This window comes from Poecilia reticulata, chromosome 21 (assembly GCF_904066995.2).
Source record: "Poecilia reticulata chromosome 21, P_reticulata-male-v2, whole genome shotgun sequence".
NCBI lineage: Eukaryota > Metazoa > Chordata > Actinopteri > Cyprinodontiformes > Poeciliidae > Poecilia > Poecilia reticulata.
In genome coordinates, this window is record NC_088850.1 from 3222215 (window position 1) to 3238837 (window position 16623).

Sequence of the window (16623 nt, forward strand, 5' to 3'; positions counted from 1 at the left end):
TTGCATAAAAGGTGTTTTTTATGTAGCTTAAAAGTCCGAGCTGATGTGAGCACGTGAAGGCATCGTTAACTCTTCTCCGCGTTCAGCCGGGCTCACCAACAGGCAAGTAGCACATTTTGCATTCACTGCTTTTTCCCCGTAAATTAATGCACTTTATTGCGACATGCTTAGCGGTTAAACTGAGCTGTTATTCTAGAAGATATACTTCGATGTTTAAGGTGTTTTTTTCTGTAATTTAAAACCACTAAAAAGCAGACTTTCAAACTTCCGAATCCTTGTTTGGCCAAACTCCGTTCAAAAAGAATGAGCTTCTACACTTCATTTGAAAAGTCTGAAATTGAAATGTAGCTAAACAGTAAATCGTTGGTTAGTTGTGTTAATGTGAGTATAGGCTTTAATTCGGCATTGACAAAATCTATAAATGTGCTAATTTGGGATCCAGTTGAGTTGATGTATGTAATTTAGGAAAAACGTACAGGTTAATCTTAAATTAATGTAATGTATTCAAAGCATCATTGCTTCATGGTTGGCATAACTAAATATGAGTTTAATGATATATCCTGGAACAGCGTCGTTACAATTTTTGTTCTAATTGTGGACATAAGGATGCTTATTTGCAGGTTTACTTAATTTGGGCCACGCTGCTTCAGATTTGGCTGTTTTTGTTTTTATCAACATTTCCTTTATTTTTAAGGAGGATGGCTAATCTGTGGAGGTCCTATCAGACCTTGATGACCAAATACCCCTGGTCAGTCCAGATAGTCACAGCTGGTAAGTAATATTTCTCACCTCTGCTTTCATTGGAATCATGGAAATACTGTAAGAACTGTATAAAAGGAGTAATGGCCATTTATGTACAAATAAACTTGTTTTTTTGCTTGAAATGAGGTTAAAAATGTTGGACGGCAGGTCAGTTTTTCACCAAACCTTTGCTCCAGTGTACAGTTCACTTCAGTTTTAGAATCAACAGGAAAACCTTTTGCCCTTTGTTCTTTAACAAGCTACATTAATGAATCAATATTTTTTGCGAAAGTATGGAAGACCAACAGTGCCCCAGTCAATTGCTAATTTGTTAAATATAAAAAAGTTTCCAAATCATATTAAATATGTACATAATTTCCTTATTACATATTATAATTGAAATGAATAAAAATAAACATTTTAATTCAGTGTGTTTTTTAAATTCTACTATTTATTGAATGATGTCATGTTTTCCTATCCCACAGTCATCATAAAAGTATTTAAAATTGGCGTTATTGATTGGTTAACCTGCCCAGCAACTATATTTTCTGTTGGATCCAACTCGCCTTGATGGAAATAAATTAAACATTAATTAAATAAAATAAAGAATAACAAAAATAGATGTCTAATTATTGCTGCTTTTTATATAAAATATTAAAACATGTTTTAAAATATTATTTTAGCATTTAAATAATTTCAAATACATGTACTTATTGCATCAATTTCCAGTTTTGACCTTTTTTTGTAACGATTGAACTAAATTGCAAAGTAGTTCGCGTCTATCGCCACTAGATGGCAGCAGATACTTGTCAGGTTGCATCCATCGAGAAAACGTCAAACTTTTCTTCCAAAAAGTGAAAAAATGTTGCCTTAATTCAAATTAAAGAGTCGTTGTCTTCAAGACAATTTCATTCAGAAATTCAGTATGTATGTGGTTGTAAATAAATAAAATCTGGCTGGTGCAGTTTTCTCTTGTAGGACATAAAGTACATTATTTTCTGTAAAGGTTTGTTAAATGAAAACATATTTGCATGTTATTGGGGCCCTGCAAGGTGACATGCTGCACATTTTGTCACCTCATACTTTAATAAATGTAAATAGTATTTTATTAGATGTAAGAAATTCAATAATAATAATTAAAAAAACGTTATTTATCCCAGAGGTAAAATAAAAGTATCTTAAAATAACAGTTTAATGGTTATAATGTATAATCTCCAGTAGCAGTCAGCCTTGCAACAAATTTGTAGTAGCCTCTGACTGAAGACATTTGCTGTAGCACTCCTGAGAGAGACAATGTTTCACATTAAAATGTCCTGGATGACATAATCAGTTGTTAGCTAGCTCTGCTAATCCACCTCACTTGCTCTTGCCACTGCCCTTTAGATCTTTGTATTGTTGGTGCATATTTTGGGAGTGGAAAGAAAACAATTCATTGTTTTTAAATTAAAATCCTCAAAACTATAGTGTGCATTTTTAATGAACAAAAAACAAAATACATCAGATTTTGCAGCAAAATATATATATATATATAAAAAAGCTGATGGAGTCTGAATATATTTCCAAGAAAACTGATATGTACTATAAAAGTAAAATGAAGAACTAGCTATGGTTTCGCAGTTTAACATTAAAGAATAAATAATTTTTTGTGTTTTGTTTTTTGACAGTGTGAGTCGAGCGTTGACATTTGATCTGACCACATTTAAACCGTTTTATTAGCTCCTCTATGAGGAAAAAGTAAAGGTTACCTTTTTTCAGCTGCTATTAGATTCATCTCTAGTGCATCGACTGCAGCAGCTGCTCTCATGCTGCCGTCTTTAGGATTTTACTACTGTTATAAATACATTTTCAATTCAACGGCAGAACATATAATTTTTCATTTATATATATATAAATATATTGTCTGGTCCGCATTGCCGGCAGTAAGTCGGGCTCGTTTCCGGTGAGAGTTGGACTCCGCCAAGGCTGCCCTTTGTCACCGATTCTGTTCATTACTTTTATGGACAGAATTTCTAGGCGCAGCCGAGGTGTTGAGGGGATCCGTTTTCGTGGCCTTAGGATCGCATCTCTGCTTTTTGCGGATGATGTGGTCCTGTTGGCTTCATCGGAACGTGATCTGCAGCTCTCACTGGAGCGGTTCGCAGCCGAGTGTGAAGCGGCCGGGATGAGGCTCAGTGCCTCCAAATCCGAGGCCATGGTCTTGAGCCGGAAAAGGGTAGAGTGCCTTCTCCGGGTCAGGGGGGTCGTCCTGCCTCAAGTGGAGGAGTTTAAGTATCTGGGGATCTTGTTCACGAATGAGGGAAGAAGGGAGCGGGAGATCGACAGGCGGATTGGGGCAGCGTCTGCCGTGAAGCGGGCGCTGTACCGGTCCGTCGTGGTGAAGAGAGAGCTGAGCCAAAAAGCGAAGCTCTCAATTTACCGGTCGATCTACGTTCCCACCCTCATCTATGGTCATGAGCTTTGGGTCATGACCGAAAGAACGAGATCACGGGTACAAGCGGCCAAAATGGGTTTCCTCCGCAGGGTGGCTGGGCTCTCCCTTAGAGAGAGAAGCTCGCTCATCCGGGAGGGACTCAGAGTAGAGCCGCTGCTCCTCCACGTCGAGAGGAGCCAGTTGAGGCTCGGGCATCTGGTCAGGATGCCTCCTGGACGCCTCCCTGGTGAGGTGTTCATGTCCCACCGGGAGGAGGCCTCGGGGAAGACCCAGGACACGCTGGAGGGACGATGTCTCTCTGCTGGCCTGGGAACGCCTTGGGGTTCCTGGAGGAGCTGGAAGAAGTGGCTGGGGAGGGAAGTCTGGGCCTCCCTTCTGAAGCTGCTGGCCCTGCGACCCGACCCCGGATAAGAGGAAGAAAATGGATGGATGGATATATATATATATATATATATATATATATAAAACAGATTTAAAGTGAAACTGGATTTGTTACCTTTTCTTTTCTCCAGCCATGTTTATTCGACTACATTGTTCACTGGTTGTGCAACCCAACAAATAAAAAAATATATTTTTTAAGCAGCCTTATTTTTTAATAAAGAAATTTGATACCTACTAAATTCAAATATTTATTGTACTTTAATTAAATTTGATCTACTTTATTTCATGCAAGCAGCATCTCTTAGAATGTATTGGTGTTCAAAATCTTTAAAGTAAGTCCATCTTAAATTGCAGCAACAATAAAACACTTTGAAAAATCTACTCTTTAAAATAAAAATATTTAATCAGTTGTGAAACAAAATCCCACTAAGAAATAATTATTTTAAATTCGTGTAAAATGAATAGAAATGCAACATTTCATTTAATATTTTGGGTTTTTAATTAATGCCTTGATACATTTGACACTTTTATTTAATTTTGATGTGTATTTTATTTCATTGGCTCTGTGTTGTAAACAAATAAAGGACATTTGTTGTTAGTAATGAGTCAAACTGGATAAATCATTAAACGATAAGCATATTTTCACTACATTACAGCTTCAGTCATATTATTCCATTCAGCGTTCTCTAGCTTGTTTTTCCTGTAACTTTGTGATTAAATATTAATTCACACAGGGTTTTATCTGTAATGTTCCAGCTCAGCAGCATGGTGGAGAATTGAGGAAACATCTGGAATAAATATGTCCCAGGAAGTAGAGCAGTCACGTGATAACAGGAAGGTCAGGCGTTGTTTGATTCTCTGATCCAGGTGTGAAGGTTTCGTCCATCCTTTCTTTAAATATCAACATGAGAAAATCTAAATTAGCGTAAAATATGAGAGGTTTCTTCTCATATTTTACACTAAATCAGTTTCAGCCATGCTGTTGAGGAGGAAACACCATAAGCTTTATTTAATCATTTGTACAGTAGTTTAGGTGACTGATTGCTTAAATCTCTTTGAATTAATTTTGGTTTTGAAGTGCAACCTAAAAATCACAACTTTCTTTTAGTCTCAGCAATCAGCCTTTATGTACAATTTGGAGGTGTGCGTGCCAAAGCATTTCGCAATAAGCAATTAATCACATCTTAAATTTGACTTGATAACCTGGAGTCCCAAACATGTTCCACTGCTGCTTTCTTTGGGCAACTTTGTTAATATTCAGGCAGCCGAGACAACATTTAAAACACATTTTGTAAATGGCAGAACATTAAGAACCAGACAGATTTGGAAATGCATTCTTCCTGCGATAGCTTTCTGCCGTTTTAGAGCTAAATACTGAGCATCACCGCCTGCATTCTGCCACGATTCAACAAAAATAAATGAGCTGCGTTCATCCTGCTCCTGTTCAACAAAGACTTCGTACTGAAAAAGTCTCTGCAGCTACAAAACGAATCTGCGGGATCACATTCATGTAACACCATGCAGCGTGTCCTGACAGCTTTTTTGTCCTTCAGGGTCTCTAGTGGGTGTGGGTGATGTCATCTCCCAACAGCTGATTGAGAGGAGAGGATTAGCTCATCACAATGTGGGACGAACAGCCCGGATGATGAGTATAGGATTCTTCTTTGTGGTAAAAGTGGTTCTTATTTATCTATTGTGTCATTTCTGATCGTTTGATGGGACTCTTTTACTAACGTTTACATTCAACAACGGTCTTTTCGTCTCTGTCGGACGCTAATAGTTCATCCGTAAAGCCCGGTGACAGCTGTACGGTTTACCACCTTTAAAAGCTTCACGTTTGATTCTTGCGTCTTTGTGACGAAAGCTTTTATTTGTGCTGCAGTTAATCGTCTTAAATCCAGATTTGATTGAACTCTTGATCTAAAAATATATGCTGAAAATGCTGAGATTCAAATGTGATGAGGTTTAGAGATATTTTTCAGTTTGTATTTTTCCTTTGTTAGGTCTAAAATTACACCATCTATAACTCTAGTTCAGTGGTTCTTAACCTTTTTTGAGGAACCGAACCCACCAGTTTCATATGCGCATTCACTGAACCCTTCTGTAGTGATAAATAAAATATGATTCCCCCCGCCCCCAAATTCAAGATATCGAGGTGACCCAACTAGAGTCGGGTCACTCCATGGTCACTAACTCTTCCTAAAAGGTAGAGTCTCTGAGAACAGTTCTTCAAAATATAGTCAGTGTTTTCAGCAAAGTTGAGCTGACTGTCCAGGAACGACCCAAAGTATTTAAAATTTGCCACAGTTTCAACAGGTTGGCCATTGAGAGAAACTGGAACCACTTTAAGGTTTTGTTTAGATCATTTAATTAGCTCTATATTCTTAAGAGAATGAAAAATTTATAATAAAGACTTTGCGGTATTCTGATTTAGTAATGTAATTATATTAGTTGTGTTACCACCCCACGCCACTAGAGGCAGTAGCAACCCTGAAAAGATGCGACTAAGGAGCAGATTTAGAAGTACACCGAAAGCTACAGAATTTGGTAAAAACTGAGTTTTGCTGAAGTAAATAAAATACACAAGTTCAAATCCATGCTGAGAGTGGAGCTCCTTCAATAAGGGCTCCTCCACAGCTCTGATTGGCTAAGCAATGTAACGTGATCCTCTGATTGGCTAAGCAATGTAACGTGATCCTCTGATTGGCTAAGCAATGTAACGTGATCCTCTGATTGGCTAAGCAATGTAACGTGATCCTCTGATTGGCTAAGCAATGTAACGTGATCCTCTGATTGGCTCAGCAATGTAATGTGATCCTCTGATTGGCTCAGCAATGTAACGTGATCCTCTGATTGGCTCAGCAATGTAATGTGATCCTCTGATTGGCTCAGCAATGTAACGTGATCCTCTGATTGGCTCAGCAATGTAACGTGATCCTCTGATTGGCTCAGCAATGTAACGTGATCCTCTGATTGGCTAAGCAATGTAACGTGATCCTCTGATTGGCTAAGCAATGTAATGTGATCCTCTGATTGGCTAAGCAATGTAACGTGATCCTCTGCAGCAAGTGACGGCAAAGCGGGGCGTCATCACGACTTTACACAACTGTGTCTTTACCTCCGTGGCAGAGGCTCCGCCGAACCCCTGGGGTTCGATCGAACCCAGGTTAAGAACCACTGCTCTAGGGTTTAAAACAAATTCATAATTTGCTGCAGTAACATTGAAGATTTGTTAAAAATTGAGCCTTTTGATTAAGATCTGTGCAAATCAGTGGAAATATTTATGGAAAAGTAAACAAACAACTTATTGCAATTGTTAATCTTTCAGATCAGTAGAGAAATGTTTAGCCTCTTGTTTTCAGAGTTGTTTAAATTGAGTCATATTGTAGAGTTTTGTAGCATCCACAGCTTGTTTGTCAATCAAATTTCAGTTCAGACTTTGACTAGGCCTCTTCATTTTGTTGTTGAGCAACAAACTGAGGACAAAACATTGTAAGAGAAGTTCTATTTAAGTGATTGCTTTGTTAAATATGTCTGGCAGTAATAAAACAAATATATTTATCTTTCATGAAATGAAGGAGTTGGTTGGTGTTTTTCCTCTTTTTTTAAAATTCTGTCTTTATTTTCAAACAGAAGTTTACTTTAACTCTTTTATCTTTTGTCTGTTTTTAGAATTTATTCAAATTAACGACTAATTTGATAAAAGCTTTTTTTCACAGAACTGACTATATATTTGTTTTACAGGAATTGCAAGAAATGCCACAAAATGTGTTAGAATTTTTCAAATCTGTGAAATAATTTCACCGCCATATAAAAGATGTTTTTTTTTTTTTTGTACATCTGCATTTAAGTTTGAGGATAATTTGTTTCCACGTTAAAGGGTCCGGTAATCGGCAGCTGGTACAAAGTTTTGGACAGGATCGTGGTTGGAGGCTCTAAATCTGACGCCATGAAGAAAATGCTTGTTGACCAGGTGAGAGAAAACGGTGGTTAGCATCGACTGTAAATTATGTGCAGCCTATTAAGTTTATTCTGTCTGTAATTACTGTTATAGTCAAAAGTCACTTCAGTACCCAAGAAAACAGCTGTTAACTTGCTAATGTTCTATTAGCAGAGCTAATGTTTTTGCTTGGCATAAACCGTTTTAGATAAATTCTAAAGTGCCAATTTACTTTTCTGTTTTGAAAAAAGTTTGACATCTATATTGAAGTTTTAGGTGTAAAATTTCTTCCATGTTGTTTGCTGTTTATATTCAGGCTCTTATTTTGAAGTGGATGTACTGTTTACGCAGCAGTTCCATTTCCTCTCCTGATGTTTTTTTTCCTTTTTTTCAATAACTTTATTTCACACAAGGAACATAAAATAACAAAGTAAAATATAGACAGTAGATATAAACAGAAATACAATAGAACATGTAAATTATGCCAGAGCTAATGTTTGTGATTAGTGCGTTAGCGTTATCTTTAGCGTTATCTTTAGCGTTAGCGTTATCTTTAGCGTTAACGTTATCTTTAGCATTAGCGTTATCTTTAGCGTTAGCGTTATCTTTAGCGTTAGCGTTATCTTTAGCGTTATCTTTAGCGTTAGCAGAAGCACCACTGATTCCTTTCTTCTGCTTTTTTTGTATATGTTTGTGTTCTCAGTTGTGTTTTGCTCCGTGCTTCCTGGGAACTTTCCTCTGTATTTCCGGAGCCCTGAACGGACTAACAGTGGAGGAGAACATTACCAAACTTAAGAGGGTGAGCAAATACAGATGTGAACTATTATCAAATAAATTTAAGCTCAAGAAAAATACTTGAATACTGTCAGCCTGATCTATTAGAGATAAAGCACTTAAAGCTACTAGCAGCCAAATAAGCTACATATTAGTCGTCCACCTCATTCAGAAAAGGGTGAACACATTATTGGTTTTAATTAAATCATACAGGAGAAAATGAGTGAATTGATCTACTTTCTAAAGCACTTAACACCAAACAAATGCAGGAGGCCTTCAGGCAGGACGATGGAGACGAATTTACTTGTTTTAATCACCAATATGTCGAGTGATTTGGGGTTTTCTGTGATACTGTGACAGCAGTGAAATACGGCAATCCCATTGGTCATATCATAATGTGCTTATGGCAAGGCATGTGTGTATTTATTTAATATACTTGCAATCAAATGTAATTTTGTTCCCTTGCAGTTAATAATTAATTGCGTAAAATATGTTAAAAAGAAACTAAGCCAGAGTTACATAATGTGAAGTTTTAATCCTGTCTTTACAGCAGAAGTTTTTTATTCATCTGCTTGCCAAATATTTGAACCACTTTTTTTGTTCTATTTTCATAAAAAGAAAAACCTTTCAGTTTTGTAAAACTTTTTGTTCAACATATGACGAGTGTGATGTTTTTATCTTAACCTCTCGGTGATGTACATTACAAAAGTGACCCTTAGGGATTAAAATTACTCTGCAGGTCGATACAAACTGACCAAAAACCTGTTACAAATATTGACACAAAAGGAGGAAGTTTGATTTTTTTTTTTCCTTGGGGAAACAGTTGAAGACCTCAAACACCTTCATTAATGTTGGAAACTATTTCCTGGGAGAGAGGAAGAGGCAGGAGGAGGAGGAGGGGGGATTGTCGGACCAGCCAGGGTGACTCATAGCGTGTGTGTGTGTGTGTGTGCGCACGCGTGTGTATGTTTGTATGCCAGGTCAGTGCAAACCGTCGTGTTGTGCCAGCTGCTCAAACGTCCATCAGCGCTTTGCTTACCCAGTGTGCCGCTGATCACCATCAATTATTTACCAAAGGAGAGGCTTGGACCTGGAAGGCCAACCTGGTAAATGTCAGAAAGGACACAAAATAAATGACAAATGAGCTCATTATTACGACGCCGCCTGGCGACGCGTGAGAGGAAAACTGATGCAGCGGGCGACTAAACGGCTGCTCACAGAATCAAAACTTTCTGGATACTTTTTATGTTTTTGAGCCAATTATTGAATGCATATTGATCATCAAGATTTTATTATGCTTCCTTGAACAGCTCAGGATATTCCTATGAAGTTTTTTTTTTTTTTTTTTGCACAAAATGAGATTTATGTTCCTTTTCTGAGGGGTTTTAGGGCGTTTTGTCACTTTAAATCCAAATAAGCTGCTGCTGGCCACGCCCACTAACTCAGCGTTTTACCTTACACATGAAAATGGCTGCAATTACACAACCGTGCATCTTTGAAAAGCATAAGTGGAGCCTCCTGCACAACCAACAAGCCAACAACAAAACATTCATCTTCTCCAGCAAACGTTGTACAGCGATTACAGCGGTAAAACCCTGCTAGAGCTCCACTTGGGTTGCTAGGTAACGGGCTGGGCTTGGCTGGGGTTGCTAGGTAACGGCGCAGTGCCCGAAGATTGACTCCAGGCAACACAAAACATTAATTTAGTTCCCAAAAAGCTGCTTTGTCTTTTTTATTTAAGCACTTCAGCTGTTTTTAGAAGCAGTTGAATCCCAAATGAAAAAATAAAAAAGTGCAAAGTGTGAATCTTAGGTCACAATTTAAGTGTAAATGCAAGAAGATTATAAAGAAATTTAATTAAATCATCAAAACCTGTTATTTATTGACACTTTTCTTCTGAAAGACGCACATTTTTGGTGTAATTTTTTTTCTTATCTTTTATCTAGCATCAGTACTAAATAATAATGTTGTTTCGAGACCATTTTCATGTAATATATTGACACAAAAAATGCAACTTCACTCACTCAAAGATGAATAAACTTTAACTTTTAAAAAAAAAACAATTAACGCCAGAGCTGAAAGTTTTAGCAAACATCCAAAAATAAAACACAAGTCAAATTTAAAATGGGAATAAAAACCACACAACTGAAACCATTAATAAAAAAGATTTTGATCTTTAATCAGAATTTCTATTTAAAATTAATCACCAGAATGGAAATTCATTTTAATTTATCATGCGATTTGATTAGTTGGTTAATGCGGCTGGTTCAGTGGCCACCTCTAAAAAAACAGGAGTCAGCTGAGGACACACTGCCATCAGCTTCAGCATCCCAACCTCAGGAAAACAAACCGTTCTGCCCATCAATCATCATTTCCAAACAATTTGAAGCCCATCAATCTACAATGGGACAAATCAGTCAGAAATGGAAAACGGTTGAGACAGCTGCCAGTCTTCCCAGGACTTCATGTTCAGCAAATTCACCCTGCAATGCTCCAGAAGCGCCATCTCAGACGCTACGGTTGGAATAGAAATGTATTTTATTTTCCCACAGTGGGATAATTCAGGCGAAGGAGAAATGCAAATGGAGGAGAAAGGATCTGCTAGAACGCTCCTCTGTGCGCCTAGGATGCATCAGTCTGTCACTAGCTGTTCATGACAAGAAGATGAAATTGGAATCACGAAAATAAATTCGCTTAATAGGAACAATTTTGAAAATAGTTTTTAGGTTTTTTTGGCAGTATCAAAATTAGTGTATTTTGTAAAACTGACATGTTTAGATAAAACATTTTAAACTGAAAGTAAAACCTTGATGGTTTAAAAAAAATTGAGTCATGAGTCCTCTACTTTTGTGCTAATAACTTTCCTTTAGCTCCCCCTAGAGGGTAGGAGTAAAACATCAAGTTCCATTTGAATAATCATCCATCCATCCATCTTCTTTACACCCTTGTCCCTCAGTGGGGTCAGGTGCCTCTCCAACTAACGTTCCGGGCGAGAGGCGGGGTCACCTGGACAGGTCACCAGTCTGTCGCAGGGCAACACAGAGACACACAGGACACACACCCTCACACCTAGGGGCAATTTGGAGAGACTAATTAACCTAACAGTCATGTTTTTGGACTGTGGGAGGAAACCGGAGTACCTGGAGAAAACCCACCATGCACAGGTGGGTTTTCTGCATGGAGACTCCATGCAGAAAGACCGGGCCGGGAATCGAACCCAGAACCTTCTTGCTGCAAGGCAACAGCTCTACCAACTGTGCCACCGTGCAGCCCCTTTGAAAAATAATGTCAATGGAAAATATATTAAAATTTTGTGCAAAAAAAATTTTTTTTACAAAAAATTATGAAAAACACAAATTGATGGTCACTTTTACACAACTTTTGTGTAAAATAATTTTTTAAACAAAATTCAAATTAATTTTTCATTTGAATATTTGTTCAAATGGAAGACTTATCTTCCATTTGAACAAACATTTCACCAAATTACATCTTTAAAAAAGGGTCATAACAGGACAAAGCTTCATGACGTCGTCATTTTAAAGTTTCAACACGTTTTTCTGCTGAACTCCTTCAGAATATAAATTGAGTTTTTGTCTGGTGCACAAACACAGACTGGTCTGAATGCATCAAGCTCCTTTAAAGTGGGTCGAAAATGTCTCCTTTTGTTCTGTTGTCTGAAGATTGTGACGTGTTTTAACCTCAGGTGGTGAAGTAGCTTGTTTGTCCATAATTAGAAAAGTGTTTCAGCCTGAAAAAAAGAAAAAGAAACAGACCAGGAACATTGGCTTGTTGTTTTTATACGCCGAGACACATTCAGGTGACCTTTAGGTAGAATGACATGAAACTTTACTTCTGTAATGTTTTGTCTGCGCTACCAAATGGTCTTTATTAGTATGTGCTGTGGGGTCAAAAGGTCACAGTCAGGGTGAGGCAGTAATAACCATATTTTACCTTATATTTGTGGTTTTGATCATAGTCCAGGTTCTGGATTAACCTCTTTCTGATTAATGGCCCAAATATTTCAGTTACTAACATCATGATGAGGTGAATCATCCCTGCTGATGCAGAGGGAACTGGATGATTAAACCCCAAATTAATTATATTTCAAGCAAGAGTCGATCATTACTGTGTATTTAATGCAATACATATTATAAAATGTGTCTGTTTTGGTTACTTTATTTCTTTTTCCTGTATTTTTGTTGATTCTGATCGTCTTTCTTTCCTCCCATTCGTCCTTTCTTCATCCCTCCATCCTCATTTTCCCATTCTCTGGGTTTTCTGGTTCTTCATTCCGGTCCTCATCTTTCTTCCAGAAATATTGAATATCTGTATTTAAACTCCGGTTTGGCGAAATTTTACGATTTAGAAATAAAAAATGTTTATTTCTGTTTCTTCCGTCTTCAATCCCTCCTTCTTCCGCAGGTGGAACACTAATTTATGTGAAGGGACAGGAATTCAAATTAAAACGGAAAAAACTTTTGAGCCTGAGTTTTAATAACCGTTTCACCGAGTCCTTCCCAGCGCAGCCAAACGTTTTCGTCCAGTTTGCTTCTTTTCTCCGACCTTCATGACGAGGATGTGAGCAGCTTGTTCCTCAGCGGCTGTGAGGACTTCATGTTTCATGAATGAACTTAATCGTTGTCTGCACCGATTGTTGGGCTGTGGCACTGAAAGTGAAATTAAACATTCATGCTGAAACAGAACCTTAAGTCGAGGAACATGCAGAGATGCAAGCGGTTTCTGTCCGAGCATCAATTATTTCTACAACAGGAAATGGGAGCAAAGTTTTTATGCAGATTCTGTTTGTGAAGCTGAAGATTTTATCTGGTTTGGTTTTAAATGTTAAGAGCTAAAATCTTTGTTTGTTTTGATTTTAACATCTGAATTTTTATTTATTTATTCATTTTATGACATTAACTCATATGATACATCGCATACAGATGAAATAGTTATGATAAGACAAAAAAAAAACATTCAGGTCACATCAGTGTCACGAAAAGAGTAAAGAAAATATGATCTCTACATTTATTTAGTTCATTTTGAGCCATTTTTAAATTCAGTTTCAGAGACAAATACAAACCTGTATATAAAAAAATATTCTATTTCTTCCAATTCTGAAGAAATCCTCTTTATTTCATAAATTTTTTAAGTGCCTGTATGTATTTAATGTCTTTGCTTTTATATGCCAATATCTATACACACACATGTTTGCGTAGTTTAGTGGATTTTTATTTTGAAGTGCTATGCCTTACTTGTTTTTCTCTATACAATAATATATATTTTTATTTTCTCACAGGACTACACAGATGCCCTGATCTCTAATTACTATGTAAGTTTCTGATGTTGAATGAACTGGTTTTGGTTTTTCTGTCATGGTTGTGAGATAATTTTTTATACCCAAACGTAGGACTTTGATTTAGACTCTAACGAAGCTGTAGAGTTGTAAACATTAGAAAAAAAATCAACTGCAGTAGCACCGTTCAACCTGAGGAGGGCAGCACTGAGATGGTTTTAGGCCAAGCATTGCACAATTAAATTATATTTTAAGAAATATGATTTTAACATATTTGTTGTGACATTAGATAATATGTAAAAATATAGCTCCTCTGCCTTCTTCCAGTGCTAACTACAGAAGAAAGAAAATATGTCAAACAACCAATCAGAGCCACAAGGAGGGTCTTAGTGCTGTCAATCAGGTTGTGTATGATTCTCATACCTTTATTTCTGCTATGCAGCAGATTCTGCCAGCCTGCTAAAGCTAGTTAGCGTAGTCATAATGGTAAGTTGTTTCTCCGCCGTTTGCACATTTAACAGCTAATACACAATCTTAAATGACAGCGCTAAGACCCTCCGCCTGGCTCTGATTGATTGTTTTTGACTGAAAGTGATGCATTTTTGCAGATTGATATCGTAGGAGCTTGAACTTTTTCACAGATTATCCGTTTCATATTATGCAGTGACAACATGATGACAGTTTTAATAAATATGTCAAAACAAATTATAAAAGTTGCATCATGCAGTTTTCAGCAAATTTATATGGAAATGTCAAAATGCACCCATATATATAAATAAATATAATAGTCTAAATAAAGATGGAACCTTCAAGATCCTGTGGGTTGGGTGGTAAGTAGTAACATTTACTCAGTTACGCTTTAGTAACTTTTCTTAAAAATGTACTTTTAAAAGTATTTTTACTATGCTGTACTACTTACTTTTACTTAAGTAATTTTACTATGAAGTATTTCTACTCTTACTAGAGTAAAATTCCTGGATTTTCTACCCACTGAATGAAAAACAAACATGTTTTAAACACCTGCAGATTGTTAGTTTTTTATTGAAAGAATTTGGAAACGTTTTATTTCACCTGATTTTGTTATTTTTTCTACTTAGATGTATTATTGTCAATTTTATTCTTAGAATACCAAAATTTAAACTTAACTGTATATTTTGGTCCATCTGATTGTCTAATTTTTAAATATTAAATGATTCATTTTTTGTTCTGTTACTTTTACCAAATACTTTTTTACTCTCAAGGAATTTCTAGCTACGTTTTACTTAAAAACATGTTGAAGTAGCACTACTTTTACTTGAGTAACATTTCTCTATCCACCTCTGGTCTTTTGTTTATCAGCAGAAAGTTCATTTGAGGTCAGTTACTCTTTATAAACATAAATTCTCGTCTGGTTTTAATATTTTTTTAGCTGTGGCCTCCAGTCCAGATTGCTAATTTCTACTTCGTTCCGCTGCAACACAGGTGAGATTCTTATGCTTCTGTTTCTTTCCAGTCATATTGGAAGATACTAAGCTTTTTTTAAAAAGGTTTATTCTGCAAATGTTGATATTTTTAGAGTGAATTTAAATCTACCAACCCCAGTTTAAGTGCATTCCCACATGGTGGGTTTTTGCTCCTCGTTGCAGGCTGGCCGTCGTCCAGATCGTCGCCGTCGCCTGGAACTCCTACCTGACCTGGAAGGCCAACAAGATGTGAAGAAACCTCACAAGTCCAGCTTGTCTTGTTGCTGCTGATGATGATTTTTACACTCATTTGTACTGTAGACTGCGAGTGTGTGTGAAAAATGAGCACAACTTACTTTAGTCTTCTGATATTTCCAAAGTGTAAAACTGTGAATCACATGTAAAAGGTCGGGGAGGATTGCTCGTCTACTCCGAGTGACAAATTCGCACTTGAAAGTCAAACTTGCATTTTTGCAGAAACGTCTGTGAAAGTTTATTTATGGAAATGGGATTTGGCTGCAGAGCTGCAGTGGAGCCACACGTACATTAACACCTGCTGGCTGATGAAGGGGATGTTCTCCTCATCGCCTCGATGAGCTTCACTCATAATGTATTTTTGATTTACTGGACTCTTCTCCACCTGACTCATTGTTGTACTTTGTTCTGGTTTCTCCTGCCAGCATTTTAAAAACCCTCAGGAACAAAATGTTGTTTTCTAAAAGTCTTATCCATCATGGTTTACTCTTTGTTTTCGTTTAACTTTAGATTTGGAAGAATCTCGCCTGCATTTCCATTGACCACATAATTGCACAATTTGACATTTTGAAAATAAATTTGCTTCATGGAAACACGCCAGTTTCTAAATTAATGAATAAAAAATGCTTTTTGCTAAAAGGTTCTAGTGCTACGGTGAGGAAACTGAACTCTGTTTATGTCACAAAACTGCACTGGAAACGCTTTTGAGGCTCTCTTTCCTAGACGAGTCTTCCAGGTGTTTATGGTTTTAATGGTTCGTTTACCACTTTTTCTCGTTTGTGGAAACTGACTTTCTACTTTTATCCAGATTCATTAATGTTGACTTTTCTTCACATCTCTACTTGAATGTCTGTCGATCAGGGCAGAATTTGTTGCTTTTTGAAATATTTTCACCCTCAGTGGTTTATTGAATCTACAGGTAAGAGGAGAGCCAGACCTGGTTGTAGCAAAAACAATTGATTGATTACAATGAATTGATGATTTAACGATATTTTCACCATGTTGGTTTTGATCCGTTTAGTTCAAGTGAACCATCGTCGTCTCTTCATCCTAAAACTTCCCCCTGTAGTCGGTATGAACCAGGTTGGCATTTTAATACGCGGTGAATATTTACTGTGCACATTTTAACAAATAAAAATCCTACATAATGTTTGAAACCTTAACAGTTTGCTGGTTAATGCCAGTGGACTGTCTGCCCTCGGTGAACTTCAGGGGAAACTTCTTAGTTTTGGTGAGTTGTTGTGTTTTTTGGAGGCTGCTGAGCGACGCTGGCAGCCACATTAACAAACACTCAGGCTATATCTGCAAGCGGAGAGCATCTGACGAATGCATTGAAACTCCGCCAAACAGCCTCTTTTACCCCCTC

At 37.1% G+C, this 16623-nt stretch overlaps 1 protein-coding gene across 2 annotated transcripts; it reads left to right on the forward strand.

Moving 5' to 3' along the window:
• Positions 1-15850, forward strand: mpv17 (mitochondrial inner membrane protein MPV17). 2 transcript variants are annotated; one of them, XM_081602212.1, is made up of 8 exons: positions 1-102; positions 695-771; positions 5107-5222; positions 7434-7526; positions 8197-8292; positions 13564-13596; positions 14969-15021; positions 15186-15850. In XM_081602212.1, the coding sequence occupies exons 2-8, from the start codon at positions 699-701 to the stop codon at positions 15253-15255; spliced, it is 534 nt and encodes a 177-aa protein (XP_081458338.1). In that variant the 5' UTR covers positions 1-102; positions 695-698; the 3' UTR covers positions 15256-15850. The 2 variants fall into 2 exon arrangements, with proteins under 2 accessions (XP_081458338.1, XP_008395421.1); XM_008397199.3 differs by lacking the exon at positions 1-102 and adding an exon at positions 138-218.
• The last annotated feature ends 773 nt before the right edge of the window (positions 15851-16623 follow it).

Excerpts from the sequence above, each read along its gene's own strand:
- mpv17 (XM_081602212.1), top strand. The coding sequence starts at position 699 with ATGGCTAATCTGTGGAGGTCCTATCAGACCTTGATGACCAAATACCCC. Across the intron at positions 772-5,106 it reads AGTCCAGATAGTCACAGCTG|GGTCTCTAGTGGGTGTGGGT; the intron begins GTAAGTAATATT and ends TTTGTCCTTCAG. Across the intron at positions 5,223-7,433 it reads GTATAGGATTCTTCTTTGTG|GGTCCGGTAATCGGCAGCTG; the intron begins GTAAAAGTGGTT and ends TCCACGTTAAAG.